Source organism: Kockovaella imperatae, assembly GCF_002102565.1.
Source record: "Kockovaella imperatae strain NRRL Y-17943 chromosome Unknown BD324scaffold_2, whole genome shotgun sequence".
Lineage (NCBI taxonomy): Eukaryota > Fungi > Basidiomycota > Tremellomycetes > Tremellales > Cuniculitremaceae > Kockovaella > Kockovaella imperatae.
The window spans coordinates 1,883,857-1,899,733 of NW_019028942.1; the positions used below are offsets into that span (position 1 = coordinate 1,883,857).

Below are 15,877 nucleotides of genomic sequence, written 5' to 3' on the forward strand. Positions count from 1 at the left end.
CGCTCCTCAGACTTCGGTGTCACATGCATCATTGCTATTTTTATATCATACAGTCAGATCTGTGTTAACTACGGCAAACCTTATCTTCGGAGCTCAGGAATTACCAACAGGCCGGACCGCGTGGGTTCATAGGCGTAATCTATCTCCTGCATAATGAATCTCCGCCCATGCGCCCGTTCCGTCTCCTCCCATATCTTGCGCCAGTCACCAGAGCGCATAGCAGGCACCGACGTGTTACTGACCCGGATTGCTATGGTGTTTGCCCCGGTCTGTAAGAATCGACCTATTTCGAGTTGATATGGCGGATCCCAAAAAGTGCCGGCCTCTTGTCCGTTTATGAGGACAGCCGCGACCACGCCAAGCGGGTCCGCAGCATGTGCCTCGAAAGATTGGTCTCGTCTGGCCGAACGCTTTGGCGTAGGCAACTTCGATGTGTCCAGATAGAGGTACGAGGGTAGCGGCGCTGCCAGCTGTATAGTAGACGTATAAGTGGCAGAGCCGACAAAATCTTCGGAATCGTCCCATTGATGTGGCGCGAAGACCTCCTGCAAATCATGCAGGGGGTGCTCGAGGGACCAGCGTTCGAGAGGAATGGACGGGCCAGAGCTCTGGGTCGAGCCTTTGGACTCATTGCCATCCTTTTGCGACGTGACGTATATAGCAGCTTCGTATGGCGCAAGCTGGCTATGGATCGGGCCTGTGCCAGACTCAAACAAACCATCATGTATATTCCAGCGCTGCCAAGACGAATGTGGTGTTCTTGTCTGTAGACTGACAGAGGATGGTGTTGGAAGGGTGTTGGCGACGAAATAGAGCTCTCCGTCAGCCAACCGCCGATGTACGGCACCGATGCCAGGATGTCCTGTGTGAGCGTCTGGTGGTACAATGGACCTGAGCTTGGAAATCAAGTCTGAAGCAGACAGGTGAATGGCACTCGGTAGTAGATCACTGTCCACGGCAAGAATTTTGATGCCTTGGCTGGCGATGTTCGCCAATGCCTCTAGGTCGTCCTTGGACAAGCGGGTGCAGCCGGTCAGCACAACCACTTTGTGACGTTGGCAGATCACTGCCACATCAAGACCGGCGTCAATCAGGTCATAGTCGTATCCAGCTTGTCGTAGAAGTCTGGGAACCTCTCCAAGTCGCATCGAGCTGGACCGCCAAAGATTATGCTCTTCCTCGTGGGTGAAGTTGGCGTAGGTGTCCTCGTACGGCATCCAGATGCCAATATCTGCTACCGGCTCTCCGTGACGCATGACCTCTGATAGGCGATGGAGATAGGAGAAGAGAGGTCTTGAAGCGTCCTTCCACCAAGCATTCCTGTCGGAGATGGCTCCAGAGGCGTAGAATGCCCACCCAGGCGAGACGACGTTTGTGGGCGAGGAAGGCCAACCATGACCGATGAAATGATTGATTCCACAGAGCACATGGTCATGAGCCTCTCCCTTGAAGTCTAAAGGCCTTGCTTTGAACGAAGGCGAGTTGATCCAGGTCCATGTCTCCGACGAAACCACGTTGATGCCCAGGTGATGAGCGGCAGACGCAGCCCACCGACTTTGCGGGACCGTCAACCACCCCCAACTCTCTCCCTCGATCATGTCGGCATGTCGGAATCCGCTGATACGGGCTGGTGGCTGACCATAGTTCTGAACGCGAAACTTTGTGCCATGTTGACGAGCCCAAGTATGACATACTGCCAAAAAGTTATCTTCGTACACCTCGGATAATGTCCGATAGTAGTCTGCTCGGAAGAGCGCTCCAGAGGGATGCGGAGACCAAAGATGGTAAAGCAATGGTACCGGGTCGTACCCTCGGCGGATCTTGAACTCTTGGACCATATTGGGTGACCAATCAGAGTGATACACCTCTAGACTGTCACAAAACACCGCAGTGACGTTTTTGGAGCCTCCAGCCGCCTTCAAAAACGGGTCTCCGACAGACTCGAGGTGGTGCATCGTCGCCTCGCGAGAGTAGTGATCGAGAGTTGGTCCCTCTGCGCCGTTAGAGGCACGTTTGAGTTGTTGTCCCGTCAAACCGGATGTCGCCACTAGAATAGTCCTCGGGGAGCCGCCGGAGGGAACGCTGACACTATCCCCGACCAGCTCCAGACGTTGAAAGGCAGGGGAGTGCTCCCCCAAGGCCCCATCTGAGATCCACGCGGCAATCAAGCAGTCTCCCGGCCACCTGCCAGGAAGTGATATCGTCTGAGAGTGAGGGCCCACAACCCGAGTTTCGAATCGCAGGCGTTTAGCCGCGTGCTCCGAAGTTACATGAGATCCCCCGAAGGACCATCCACTCCCTATTGTCATGTCGAATCGCATGCCGCGAGCTTGCGCTGCCCGTGAAGCGTACGAGACGAGATCCAGGAAGTGCTGAGATCCGTAAGCTACTGGCTGCTTTGGTGCTATTGGGTAGACGCAGGATAGCTCGACTCCGCCTATGCCGGCTTTGACCATTGCATCCATTTGCTGGTCAATGTCCGCCTTTGTGTTGGTGCATCCAAACCACCACCATCGCACCATCACCCGGGAGGCAGGAGTGGGTTCCGAGAATAGCTGAGCGAGCTCACGACACTCCATCATCGTGGATCAGCAGCTTTTCGTAGAGTGTCGACAAGCAAGAACAATTCAATTCATTTATAACAAGCCTGAAATCGGAAGATGTTTGTGCCGATCCGGCGCCGGCCCGTTCCCTAATCTCTATGCATGTTTCACAATACTGTACTATTTCTCCGAACGGCTCAACGAGAAACAGGCCGAGGCGGATTTACCCCTTCTTCACCCAAGAGCCTATACAGGCAAGACTGCAACAACTGGTTCCACAGCATCGTTCTTCTCGCTGTCATTTGAAAGGTCTTTGGCCGAGGTTTCGGCTTGCCTATCATTATCAGCATACACCTGTCCCTGTAACTAACCCGAATGTGCCGAAAACATCGTAATCATCGATCTCGCCTAGATGAGGAATAGGGAAGAGTGTGGCCAACGACCAGTACAGGAGTCCAGAAATCGTGAATCCCACTGTTGTTAGACAGCACAGGCTCATGTACTCACGAGGGAAGCATAGGTAGTACGCATGCTGAAGTCCGATGGGAATTGAGATGGTTGATACCTCACCCAGGAATCCCGGGAATAGTGGCGCTACGCCCAGTACCCAGGCCACAGGAGCTCTCCAGTTAATGCCACGCCAATACCAATAGATCGAGCTCGAAGAGGCGTCGTACTGGCGACCAAAATCAGCCGGAGACCACGCTTACAGACATACCAGAGACGAGAGCTTCATTTTTTGCTTCCTCACTACAACGTAGTCGAACACCATGACACCGGTCATGGGCCCAAGGAATGTGGCGTACCCGCCCATGACAGAGATGAACACGGTCGCGCCTGATAACAGAGCCCACGGACACATGGGCAGTGCCATGAGTGTGGTGATGTAAGCGCCTCGTCGGATGTTGATGTACCTGGGGAATAGCGACGCCAAGTCGATTCCTCCGGAGATCGCATTGCCTGCAATGTTGATTCCGAACTGAGCAATGAGGAAGGCAAGTGCTGAAGATCTCAGCTCTTTCACCGTTCACAGGACTTACAGGCGAAGAAAACCGCTGCTCTCGCGCCATTTCCTCCGTTGGCTTGAATGGTGCTGAGCAGTCCGTATGGCGTCCATAGCAGGCCCGCTTCGGGATAGAACTGAGCGGCACACGAGGTACAGACGATACCGATGAGACAGGTGAGGATGCTCATGATGGGGACGACAAAGATCTGTGACCATACTTGATCACCGGGTTTGACAGCGAAACGAGTGTAGTCAGACATGTTAAGGATCTGGACATCAACGGAGATCTAATCTCGACGCCTACCCCGGCACAGATGCCACCCATCTGAGAGGAAATCCCGTAGAACATGGCCCAAGCAAGGGCCGCACCTTTTGCGGGCTGTATGCCAGTGTACTCAGTCTGGCTTCCAGACAAGAGTGGTCCGCCACCCCGTGCTCTAGCCACAGACCAGATGAGTAGGGAGGATGCAGTAATACTCGAAGTGATGGCGGCGACGATGAACGGCTTCCGGAATTTTTCGGGCGGGATGTGGAGCAATGGAAACGATAACAGGAGGAAAATGATGAAGCATAGAAAGTCGGCGGAATCCATGTGTGTCGATGCTGGAAATACGTTGCGCATAGCTTCGGTCGTCAGACAGGTCCACGTCTGCGCTCACTGTAGATCGACGGAGCAAGAGAGCCCAGCAGAGTTTTCAGAACCTGTCCACCGAACCACGCTTGAGCTGAAGAGATCAGGCACCTCCTATCTGTGTCACTCACTGGAAGACCATGTAAACGACAGGATGATTCGGTTCGCAAGCTGTAGATAAGCGACTGGATTCGTCATGTTTTCTCACCGGGAACAACGAGCCCCAAAGACCCCAAGTCATTCGATTCCACATGGGGAATCCAACATGCCATCTTGCACCAACCAAACCAGTCAGGACCACACAGGTTGCGACCAAAAGATTCCCAATAACGGCGACAGCCATCGATTGACCTTAGGCATCAGGAATGAAGCTTCAGGAACTTCTCACCGACAGTCAATCCCAGTGACAGCAAGGCAGAACCACCAGACCAGCCAGAGATGTTCACTCCGGTGGTGATCCAGAATCCAACGTAAGACCAAGGTCCCCAAGTCCGTCTTGAGGGTGGTAGAGGCACGTTATCTCTATTCAACTGGACGTGAGCGGGATTTGACAACACAGCCTACCCATCGCGAGGTTTGCCACACCTCAGCCTCCTCCTCGCTTTGTCCCACCAATAGCTTTTGTTTCAGACGCATAACGATAGGGTCGAGTAGATGAGAGATCAAGAGCGATTTGGTCTCCTACCTTATATCTATCTTCCCATTGGACAGTTCTCCGCCAAGGACCGGCGCTTATGTTCGGACAAGACCGGGTCCTTATCTTGATGTTCGGCTTCTCTGCCGAAGATCCAATACTCCCCCACATCCGAATCTATGAAGGGGGTTTTCGTTCGGTACTGACACCACGATAAGCATTCTTGTGCATCTCTACGAACATGGCCCTAAGAATTGGAGTCGATGTTGGAGGTACCAATACGTAGGCCCACGCTGTGAATGTCTTCTGACCTGCGGCAGCGATGCTGTCGTCCTTGACCTTGCGCCGAATGCCGCTCGCCCGGTTTTGGCGTCTTTCAAGGCCCAGACGACGCCAGATGTCACGCTTGGAATTCGAAATGCTGTGATAGGCTGCCTGAAGAAGGCCGATGTCGACTTAGCACGCATACAAGCGGTCTCGATTGGCACAACCTCCTTTGTTAATGCTCTGATCGAGCGTAATCAGTCACGATTGCAAAAGGTTGGCGCGATCAGGCTATGTGGAGCTTATAGCCGTCTTACCCCTCCTTTTTCGGGCTTTCCCGTTGAGCTAAGGGCTATATTGGAAGGCCCTGTCTTCTTCGCTCAAGGAGGTCTGCAGGTAGATGGCTCCGAGATCTCTACCGTTGATGCGGGAGAGATCAAAGACATCTGCCGCGTGCTCCGAGAGCGAGGGGTCGAAACGGTGGCTGTATCCGGCATCTATTCTCCAATCGATCACGAATTCAGACAAGAAGAGCTCGTTCGGGCAATCATTCAGCAGGAGCTGCCGTCGATTTCTGTATCGATCTCGAAAGAGATTGCAAACCTGGGTATGTGTTTGTGAATCGTAAAGCTGATCCGCAGGGCTACTGGAGCGTGAAAATGCCACCATTCTGAACGCATCTCTCTTGCAATACGCTCAAAAAGTCGTCGATGCATTCCTGAAGTCTGCTGAGGCACTTGGACTGGCCTGTCCCGTCTTTCTCACGTCCAATGACGGCACTCTCATGAGTCTCAGAGATGCCATTCAGTACCCTATCAAGACTTTCTCCAGTGGTCCGACTAACTCGATGCGAGGGGCACACTTCCTTGCCAGCTGGGCGAGCGGACAACCCCGCAAAGAGACAGCACTGGTTGTGGACATTGGAGGAACAACCGTGAGCAGAGACTTGTGGGAAAGTCTGACCAAATCAGACAGAAGTCGGCGTGTTACTGTGAGTGGATAAGCTCTCATGCCAAGCTGAGCTCAGCCCGACTGGATTCCCGCGTCAAGCTGGAGCCAAACACGACCTCGTTGGCGTTTCCCTTAACTTTTCGATGCCCCATGTTCATTCGATCGGGCTTGGAGGAGGCTCTCGAATTCGTCGAGATACGACTGGCAAGGTGACAGTTGGGCCAGACTCCGTGGGTTACGAGATCACTGAGTCCAGAGCATTTGGCGGCAGTACATTGACCGCGACCGATATCGTGGTGGCGGCCGGCGTTGCGCCAGATGTCGGCAACCCAGAATTGGTCAAAGACCTGGACTCGGAGCTAAGTCAAGCAGCTCAGCATCGGATGAAAGCGATGCTGGAACTTGTCTTGGACGAGATGAAGACTAGCAGTCAGGAAGTCCCCGTTTACCTTGTCGGTGGAGGCGCAATTCTATCTCCAGAGAGTCTTCGAGGGATCAGTCAAGTCCATCGGTTTCCTCACGCGGATGCTGCGAATGCTGTCGGAGCGGCCGTGGCCCAGGTGAGGCGCGGTATGGATGATCGCTGAGCCCGTCAGGTCTCTGGAGTCATCGATACCTTCAGAGACACGAGCTCAACGCCTGTCAGCGAGGTTCGCCGTCAAGTAGAAGCAGAGGCGATCGCCAAGGCCGTTGCAGCCGGATCGGATCCAAAGACGACCGTGATCGTTGAGAGCGAGGCCATCCCAATTGCATGTGGGTGGATGGGTCGGATGCGGCTGACTCCAGACACTGCTGGTCGTTGTAGATTCTACGTGAAAGCCGCCGGCGATTGGGTCGGGATTGTCGTGACATCCAAGGCAATGATTGGGCGCCACGATGCTCCGACCGTTCCAACGCCAAGTCAGTCGAAGCGATCGGCGGTAGTGGTCAATGATAGCCTGACCTTGCCGGCGAAGGACATACACTGGACCGCTCAGTCTATATTGTCTTATCGGCCCCGTATCGTCTCTAGAGAGTGGATTCTGTCCGAAGTGGATCTTCAGTGGATTGCAACCGGTTGCTACATTCTGGGCTGTGGGGGAGGAGGAAGTCCAGACCACGAGAGCCTGGCCCTTCAGAAAATGATTCGCGAGGGCTGTGTCGTGCGCGTGGTAGATGTAGATTCGATGAAGGACGGCTACTGCCTGTGGGGTGGAGGGATAGGCTCCCCGGAGGTTTCAAGCGAGCGTTTGATGGGAGAGGAGTACAACGAGAGTGTCGTTGAGTTACTTGCATATCTCAAGGTAAGTGAACTAAGGCGCACAAAGCTTATAGCAGATGGACGATTGCGTGGCCCTGGCAGCGCTCGAGATTGGTGGAGGGAATGGGATGATCAACATGATCACGGCCGCCAGCAACAAGCTGAATCTCCCTGTTCTGGATGGTGATTTCATGGTAGGTGACCAGATTGTCTGAGCTGATCCAAGGGTCGTGCCTACCCTACTGGATGGCAGACGACTCCCATTGTGTATGACACTGGCGACCGTGGCGAGATGATGCTCCCCTGCGGTATAGCCTCCGGCGATGGATCTTCCATTGTGAGAAGTCGGCGACTGTCTCGCTAACCCTCAGATCATGACAAAAGCACGTCACTACAAAGACGTTGACTCGATCCTGCGTGCCGGCTGCGTGGAGATGGGCACCCATGCCGGGGGTGCCATGCGCCCTCTGGATAAAGATCAATGTCAGCAGATGATGATCAAGAACACAGTGTCTCAGGCTTGGCGAATTGGCAGAGCAGTGGCATTGGCGAATAAGAGTTCGCAGTTAGGCCGGATTGGTGAAATCCTTGTCGACGCACTGGGCGGCCCGGGGTCCGCAAAAGTTTTATTCTCCGGGAAGATCACCGAAGTCGTTCGTCAGATTCGCAAGGGACATAGCTATGGTGAAGTTGTGATAGATGCGGTGACACTGGACGACGCGAACGAACAGCAACCCAGATATACTGGTCAAGTCAAAAGTGAGTATGGTAAACAGATACCTTGCTTATTTCAGTTCCATTCAAAAACGAAAATCTCTACTGCGAGCATCGAGCCGACGGCAGGACAGAAATCCTAGCGACCGTACCCGATCTCATCGCGGTGATAGACAGTCAATCAGGCTGTGCACTTGGAACCCCTGGTGAGGATTCTATCAAGACAACTTGCTTACCCGTCAGACTACAAATATGGACTCAGGGTGATCGTAGTAGCAGTTGTCGCCGCGCCGCAATGGACGGACACACAGCGGGGAATGGAAATTGGTGGAATCACCTCGTTCGGTTTTGATCTGCCTTATAATCCGGTCGGACGATACGTCAAACCCAAGAGTGTCATCGAGGAATATGGTGACCCCTGATGCATACTACTGATATCGCCATTCGCAAGGGTGAAGCCCGACTAACTGCCTGCAGCCACTTCAAGCTTCAGTTACAACGTTGTCCTCCTGCGCATTCTCGTCATGCCTTCCGTGATACAGATCCTCACTCTCCTTCTCGAGGTAAATAAGACAGTCCCTCTTTGCCTTGGGAACACTGAGTAGAGCAACGCAAGCGATACCGATGAGTCCAGTAAGGAAAGTGAACCAGAACGCGTAATTGGTGTTACCGTTGGCTCGGTTAATGATTGCACCGCCTGTTTCCGTCAGCACAGAACGACCGACACACTCACAGATGAAGGGCCCGATGAAGGTGGAAGTCTGGGATACAGAATTCATCAATGCGAAGAACAGGTACACTTTGGGAGCGGGAGCAACCTCGGCAAGGATGACAGGAGCGTAAGAGAAAAGACCGGGTGTCATGAGACCAAGGAAACCTTGGTAGAACCAGAACTCCCATTCGTTGTGGAAACCAATCTTGGTGGTCCAGATACCAATGACACCCCAGAGACACATGAAAACGATCCATACAGAGGTCCACAGGAACATGTACTTGGGAGGAATGCCGAACCTGCGCTGGATGAAGTCCATTGCCACGTAACCGATGAAGGAAGTGCCGTAGACGACCAAGAAGAGACCAGAGTATTCGAGAGCGGAGAAAGAAATGGCGTTGTTCTGTAAAATGTTGACGATCGAGCCAGTCGTAGAATAGCAATCGACGATCAAGAAATAGCCAAAGATCCAGAAGAAGGTGTGCTTGAGGTATCGGATGGTCTTGGCCGCCTGCCACACCTGAGTCGGTCCGGCAAGATACCATTTGGTGCCATCGGGAAGCTTCTGTCCCGGTCGGAATTTCTGGCACACAAAGTACGGGATACTGACGAGCAACCAGATGGCGGCGAAGAATCCAATGATGGCGGCGTACTGCTCGTACTGCTTCTGGGGGGTCGCACTGCCAATGCCTTGGGAGATACCAATGCCAATGCCGATGCAGATCGCAACACCGAGCGAAGAGCAGGCTTGAAGACGGTTGTTGATGCGAGAACGTTCCATCATGATGGCTTGGTCGTGTTCCTCGGCACTGGATGTGTGAGATCAAAGCTTGACTTGTCTACCTACGTTTTCTGTCCAAGCAAGACTTGTTGTTCCGACTCGATCATCTCAGGCAGGTCACGGACGATACCCGGGAAAGCACCGTTGAAGAACGCCACACAGCAATTGAAGCCTCGAAAGGTAAGTGCGCGCATACAGCCTGGAACTTACAGACTGTTCCCAACACGTACATGGCTGAGTTGGCCTGCCATAGCCTGGGTTTGTCGAGTAGGGCCTCAATAACTTCGACAATGATACCAAGCGAGTTGATGACTATGAGTAGTGAGCCGTCATTCTTAAATGAGACCTACACATCAGGATGTACGGTCTCCAAGTACCATAGTCGGCGTAAGGTCCGATGATAAGCAAGATACAAAGCTGTACCGCAAAGGTGATTCCGTTCAGGTCGAGAATGTACGAAGTTGTCGATGTCTCTTTCCCACCCCAGTGCATTGTGAGTGAAGGAAAGTATGCCTCCAAGAGCTGTTGCTGTTGGGCCGACCCGAAGTTTCCGATACCGGTTCCAGTAATACCGATACCTATGGATTAGCAAGATCCCTGGAGGTGTTCACTTACAGAAGATACAATAAGTCCAGTATTCTAACTTTGTGGTGACTTGTCTAGGACCATCGGTGGTTGGCAGCATGTGAGCTTGTTGCAAGGCAGCCAGACCGGCGCCCCCCTGCTGCTTCTCCAGCACATCATGCTCTGCAATCTGGCTCGCAGCTGCAACTTGCACATCGTCCTTGGTACCCAGGTCATAAGACGGAGGAATGTCTTTGACGCTCTTCTCTGTTTGGCCAGTGATATCGTTGGACATTTTGGTTGGAGAATCTGGGGTATCGCCTGTGGGGAGCATTCGTACCCATGTGTTATAAAGGCTTCCTCACTCGTTATCTCCAGACGCATGCGACTCCAAATGACTTAATCACGTTATCACGAGACACATGTGATGCACAATTCAATTTTGGAAGGGATGGGAACATTGGGAACATTTGAGCTCGATTTAACCCCGTGCCTGATCATAAATAGATACTGCATGCCACAATTAGCTACCTGCCCAATCTGGATCGATTTGCGCGCGGATCTTGCTATTACGACACACGTAGGTCACATGGCTATGCATGGTTGCATGGTAGAAGATCCGCTCAGGCCTGGGGCTTGAAACACCCCCAGGTGGAAAAGTTGTTGTATTGGTACCCAAAGTCGGGTGCGTGGGATATCAAGCCACTGAGGTAGGTTCCGTCGGCCTGATATTGCCAAGTGCACACATCGTAAGGGCAAGGTTCGGTAGTGTTACCACCAAGCAGCTGAGCGACGCCCGCAGTGACCCCGACAGGATGGTGGTAGTCGTTGAAATATGTCTAGAGTCAGCCAGACGATTCCTGAAGAGACCTACGCAGGATGCCAATGCAATTGTCTCGTTGTTCTTGCCTTGATAATCCCCTGGCTGAAAGAAGGCATCTGGCCCGAACCAGGGGCCTTCAACCGTCCGGATGGGCTCAAAGCCGTAACAGGCGGAGAAGAATCTGCCCTGTTGGCTCGGACCTCTGTTTGACACTTACGCTCTCTCAAAAAGCTGCATGCTCATACCATCCGGCTTTTTGACTTCCATCCGCTCATCGTAGGCGGCAGTCATGCCGACGAGGGCACCAATAATGCTGAGGGCTTTGATAGAGAACATTGTGGGTGATGGACTGACTGGGATGGAAAGATATTCTGAATGTGAATGCATGCTGCAGGTCACGACCATGTTATTATATAAGATCGTGGCCTGGAGAAGCGATACATTCAATACGTCTTGTTCGTTGCTAGCGCAATCACACAAATCTTGTCCATCCCTGATGACACTGCTTTGCGTTCAGATCCGAGGGTAATTCCAAAGTTGGACATGGAACGTCGTTTTCCGATGCAGAGGCTCCACTTATCGGAGATAGGATCTTGTGTCTGTGTCTGCTACAAGTGATTGCGAGCATAGCAATCAACGGATATTCCTGATTTTCTCGGTGGAGTGATGCCATTGATCACAGCCCCAGCGGAGGACAATGCGGACTGGTCTGTAGTTCGATCCAACTGACAGCTTTGAGCTGGACCCCAGGCGGCATGATCCCGCTGACGGATATCACCCTCGCCGTATCGTACGTGCTCAATACCGCTCAAGTTCGGTGTCATAATTCCCGTCGCAAAACCCTTCACCGACGAATGCTGGACTTGTTGCCATCGCCTAGTACAAGTTGGCTTGAATAGTATGATTCGCTCACGAGCCTATCTACATGCCGGAGCGACACAGTGGCTGGAGAAAGAGTCGGTTTTGTCATCTTCGTCTGGCCGTATGCAACTCGATGTGCAGACTGATGGTGACACTAGGGGCTTCATTGATGCTGTTCGAGCTGGCAATTGTCTTTGGCCGTCATGGTCCACCGATTCGTGGTGGTGGCGCTGAGGCATGAGTCTCTCGGCGACATACCTCACCCGACCGCGGATCTGGGTGCCGACATCCTGTCCGGCTTTCTTCGATGCGACCCCACATGGGCGGCACCGAAATCTGGCTGATATGTCTAACCTTCTGCTCTAAGCTTCCACGCTAGTGTCATGATACCGTGCCTCTATCGTGGTCGACCAAAGCGAGTCGGTCAGTGGACGGGCTCCCAAATTGCAGACGTGAGTTTTCAGGATCAATATGCTCGCGCCGCCGCAGGATTGAGGCTGATATGGTATACAACGTAACAGAAGACACGGCTGATTTTGTGGCTCATGCGTACAAAAGATGTGGATTAGGCCCATCTCGATCCCAGCTTCGCTATGTTGTCCACTATCGTTGCATCCCTTTTCGCAGCATCTGCTGTTCTGGCGAGCCCGACCACAGCGCCAGCTCAAAATGCTCGTACGTGGGCGACTCCTGGCATCTCCTCCTTTGAAAAGGTTGCCATCACGATCGAGCCAAATTACCAACGTGACTCTTGTGTCTCGGCATCCACCCTGGTTGACGGCCGAGTTTTGTGGATCTGCAGGGATACGATTCCCCTGAAGAACGGAACTCTGGGCACAGTAGCAGGCTTCTATGCGTCGAGTGCCAGTTGGTCAGACCAGCTTCTGCTTGTCGCTCCGAAATTGGATAGCATACCCCCGGAGCAAGGTCAAAAGTTTGTGACCACAGGCTACCAGTACCAGTTGACGCAGTATGGAGGCGATCCCATCACTACTCCTTACCTTCCCTTTGGGTCTGATCTATGCGCTCCAGGAGGAGGATGTGCGAATGGCACCCGGATTATCGAGTGGCCGGATGCGGCCGCTTTCGTTACCCATGTCGCTTTAGATGGCACCACGATTGCATACCTATACACTACATTGGCTGTCCAGGGGTTCGGCGATACCGACAACGAGCCTGCTACCACATTGTACAAGATCACATACACACCCAATCTGGATCGGAATGTCTTGCCCACAGTCGAAATCGTCAATGAACGATTCTTCCCTCGAGTCACTTACAATTATGGGTCATTCGGAGGTGTGATCGGCCAAGACGATGGACTCCTTTATCTCTGGGGCCAGACTTACAACTTTGGAAACGGGAATACGTCCATTGGCCTGGCTCGAGTAGACCTGGCTCACATTGAAGACATGAGCGCCTATCAGTACTATTATCCCGCAAACAACACCTGGTCGTCAAATATCCCGTCCATCTATGATCCTGACGCTAAGGTGGACATTGGCGGATTTGGCCCAACTCAAGGCACATTCTACTATTCTGAGCTCTACCAAAAATATCTCTTTGTCGGTCAGAGTGAACTCTTTGCCATGGAGGTGTCCCTGACCTCCGCCTCGCAACCCGAGGGTCCCTGGACCCCTTACACCGCACCTGTCCATCTACCAGATGGAGACTACATCTCTTACAGTTTCGCCGCCCATCCCGAGATGTCGGTAAACCCCGCCGAGCTCTATGTCTCGTACACGCAGACATTCACCGACAATGGTACAGGAGTCTTTGAACAGCCTCTGTACAAGCTCAATCTTCAGCTATGAGATGTGAACAGCAGCACTTAGCTAGCCTTTAAGGGGAGAAGAATGCGTACTGGTCGTATAATTGACAGCGTGATCATACGCTAGCCGGCCCAGGTATATGCCATAACAATGCATCCCACTAAACCATGACTATCAAGATACTATCAACAAAAAAGCATGTCTAAGGGGCAGCCGAGCCACGTCGGTGTTGGTTTCCGGTGATGTGTTCATCAGCGTTCTGCTCAATGAAGGTGGTGGAGAAGTCCTTGGCCTTGACACGTCGCTCGAACAAGACATCAAGCTCGTAGTAAGATCGGCCCTTGAACTCGGGCAATCGGAAGTAGGTCCACACAACCATGGAGGTGGCAATGGGAGCCCAGAAGAAACCAGTCTTTCCTGCCCACTGATGCTTTCGTCAGCCTCGGACATTCTGGTCTTTTAATGAGCTACTCACGTTCCACTGTCCAGGGTTAAGCATGTAAGGGGTGATGATTCCGGCAATGACTCCAAGGATGTTGTACGCGTTTCGTGAGAGACCGACAGTCTTGTTTCGGAGTCGAGTGGAGGAGGCCTCACCGACAATGCAGTAAGCGAGAGGTCCGATGGTGAAATCGTAAGAGAAGACCCAGATGAGCATCACGGCAGCTTGACCATACTTGGCACCGGTTGCACCAGTCTTGTCGGCAACAATGGAGAGGATACCAATGAGCAATTGACCAGCAGCGAGCCATGACATTCCAGCCAAGAAGAGAGATCGTCGACCGAACTTGGTAATCAAAAACCAGGATCCAACTGTACCGCAGAAAGCTCCGGCAGTGTTGATCAATCCGAGGTTGTAGGACATTTTGTTGGAAACACCAGCCTGCTGGAAGAAGTAGACAGCCCAACCGGCGAAAGGAAGACCACAGAGCTGTTGGCAGGCCCAGGCAACGGTAGAGATCTCAGTACGTCGGAGATCGGTTCCTCGGAAGCAGTCAATGTATCGGGTTCCCTCAGACACATCGACTTCGAGTTGGTTGGTTCGGACCATCATGGCGACGGTGTTTCGGGCACGGTCTCGCATGTCGGCACTGGCAAGTCGTCGGACAGAAGTCTCAGCCTCGTCGAGTCTGCCGTGTCGGACGAGCCACCAAGGAGACTCGGGAGAGAGGTAGATGAGGATGAGGAGGGGAACAGGCCAGGCCCATTGGATGGCGAATGGGAGTCGGTAAGACCATCGGCCAGTCATTCCCTGAATTCCGACCAAGACACCGGCAGAGATGAATTGACCGATAACCCAACAGAGGTTGACGTAAGTTGTCAAATATCCACGAAGAGTAAGAGGGCAGACTTCGGACGAGTAAGCCTCAGCCAAAGTGGAGAATACACCCCAGGGAATACCACAGAGGAACTCTCCGACAAGAAGGACGACTTTGCTGGGTGCGAAGGTGACGATGCCGATGAAGGGGATCATGAGGAAGAGGTTGAGGAGGAGGGACTTTCGGTAACCGAATCGGTCGATCAAGAAAGATCCCCAGAAGATACCCAAAAAGTTACCAACGGTGGATGCCTGACCGATACCAATCTGCCACGGCGCAGGGACCTGGTATTCCTGCTTATCCGGAAGCCACTCTCCATAGTGTTCTCTGAATGCGGGCAGACCCCAGAAGGATCCAAGCAACGCAGTGTCGTAACCCTCCATGACGATAGATAGGGAGGCAGCGGCAGCCCATCCGACAGCCTGACAGATGGGTTAGTCACCGGCAGTACTGGATCCCAGCGCATGACTCACAGCCTTGTAGGTTTTGATGGACTGCCAGACTGTGAGAGAGTGCTCGTACTCTTCGGCTCGCTCGGCTTCCTCCTTCAATTCCGCCCAGGTGACATTGGGCAGACCTGGCACAGCGTCTTTAGGGAGTTCGCCGACCGCTAGGTGAGCAACCTGCTCCTTTTCGTCGTAGATCTTTTCGTCGATGTGAGCGCTCATGATGGATGAGGCAAGTGAAGTCGAAGTGTGAGGATTGCTGTGGGATGTTGTTCTGGAAGGGGTGAGGCCATGTGTATATATATGTCTGTGCACCAGGTTTCTCACATGCTTGTTAGTAGCCGGCAGAGACCGAGACCACGACGCTGTGCCTGGGTCGAGGACGGATTGAATGATTTGCAATGCGCGCGCATCTTTTTTGATCCCCGTGGTTCAGATCTGTGTGGCCCCAGGAGTGCGGGTGGACAACGATTTGAAATTGGAGTGCTTCTTTTTTTACAATTACCAAAGGGACCGTGAGAAATTTGGCCCATTGCCCGCTCTGCTCCTATATGTGCCTGGACCGTTTTAGAAATGTCTCAGAGTGGCTAGGTCATCGTTGTCAAGGGCAGCTCAA

General features: G+C 52.9%; 7 protein-coding genes across 7 annotated transcripts; 2 read left to right on the forward strand and 5 right to left on the reverse strand.

Annotated features, from left to right (window-relative positions):
- Positions 1–80: 80 nt before the first annotated feature.
- On the reverse strand, positions 81–2,456 carry BD324DRAFT_648905 (hypothetical protein; the record flags this gene model as incomplete). Its single annotated transcript, XM_022017904.1, has 1 exon — positions 81–2,456. The coding sequence occupies one exon, from the start codon at positions 2,454–2,456 to the stop codon at positions 81–83; it is 2,376 nt and encodes a 791-aa protein (XP_021874107.1).
- Positions 2,457–2,685: 229 nt separating this feature from the next.
- Positions 2,686–4,855, reverse strand: BD324DRAFT_617334 (NCS1 nucleoside transporter family). Its single transcript, XM_022014911.1, has 10 exons — positions 4,745–4,855; positions 4,569–4,710; positions 4,389–4,531; positions 4,312–4,351; positions 4,209–4,274; positions 3,854–4,173; positions 3,584–3,818; positions 3,262–3,545; positions 2,915–3,219; positions 2,686–2,877 (listed from the first exon to the last, which is right to left on the reverse strand). The coding sequence occupies exons 1-10, from the start codon at positions 4,814–4,816 to the stop codon at positions 2,790–2,792; spliced, it is 1,695 nt and encodes a 564-aa protein (XP_021874108.1). The 5' UTR covers positions 4,817–4,855; the 3' UTR covers positions 2,686–2,789.
- A 17-nt stretch (positions 4,856–4,872) lies between these two features.
- Positions 4,873–8,421, forward strand: BD324DRAFT_617342 (putative hydantoinase). Its single transcript, XM_022014912.1, has 12 exons — positions 4,873–5,096; positions 5,135–5,685; positions 5,720–6,012; positions 6,050–6,069; positions 6,106–6,589; positions 6,626–6,782; positions 6,816–7,312; positions 7,347–7,463; positions 7,496–7,606; positions 7,641–8,028; positions 8,064–8,189; positions 8,227–8,421. The coding sequence occupies exons 1-12, from the start codon at positions 5,056–5,058 to the stop codon at positions 8,403–8,405; spliced, it is 2,964 nt and encodes a 987-aa protein (XP_021874109.1). The 5' UTR covers positions 4,873–5,055; the 3' UTR covers positions 8,406–8,421.
- BD324DRAFT_274129 (autophagy-related protein 22-like protein) lies at positions 8,401–10,080 on the reverse strand. Its single transcript, XM_022012347.1, has 5 exons — positions 9,827–10,080; positions 9,687–9,788; positions 9,543–9,648; positions 8,717–9,504; positions 8,401–8,680 (listed from the first exon to the last, which is right to left on the reverse strand). Exons 1-5 carry the CDS (start codon positions 9,966–9,968, stop codon positions 8,466–8,468), a joined length of 1,353 nt encoding a protein of 450 aa, XP_021874110.1. The 5' UTR covers positions 9,969–10,080; the 3' UTR covers positions 8,401–8,465.
- Positions 10,081–10,642: 562 nt separating this feature from the next.
- BD324DRAFT_617350 (hypothetical protein) lies at positions 10,643–11,232 on the reverse strand. Its single transcript, XM_022014913.1, has 3 exons — positions 11,081–11,232; positions 10,915–11,044; positions 10,643–10,879 (listed from the first exon to the last, which is right to left on the reverse strand). Exons 1-3 carry the CDS (start codon positions 11,197–11,199, stop codon positions 10,664–10,666), a joined length of 465 nt encoding a protein of 154 aa, XP_021874111.1. The 5' UTR covers positions 11,200–11,232; the 3' UTR covers positions 10,643–10,663.
- An 879-nt stretch (positions 11,233–12,111) lies between these two features.
- On the forward strand, positions 12,112–13,584 carry BD324DRAFT_274146 (hypothetical protein). The gene is made up of 2 exons (XM_022012348.1): positions 12,112–12,176; positions 12,246–13,584. Exon 2 carries the CDS (start codon positions 12,318–12,320, stop codon positions 13,536–13,538), a length of 1,221 nt encoding a protein of 406 aa, XP_021874112.1. The 5' UTR covers positions 12,112–12,176; positions 12,246–12,317; the 3' UTR covers positions 13,539–13,584.
- A 48-nt stretch (positions 13,585–13,632) lies between these two features.
- On the reverse strand, positions 13,633–15,611 carry BD324DRAFT_617357 (general substrate transporter). Its single transcript, XM_022014914.1, has 3 exons — positions 15,289–15,611; positions 13,972–15,237; positions 13,633–13,920 (listed from the first exon to the last, which is right to left on the reverse strand). The coding sequence occupies exons 1-3, from the start codon at positions 15,481–15,483 to the stop codon at positions 13,699–13,701; spliced, it is 1,683 nt and encodes a 560-aa protein (XP_021874113.1). The 5' UTR covers positions 15,484–15,611; the 3' UTR covers positions 13,633–13,698.
- Between the last annotated feature and the right edge of the window lie 266 nt (positions 15,612–15,877).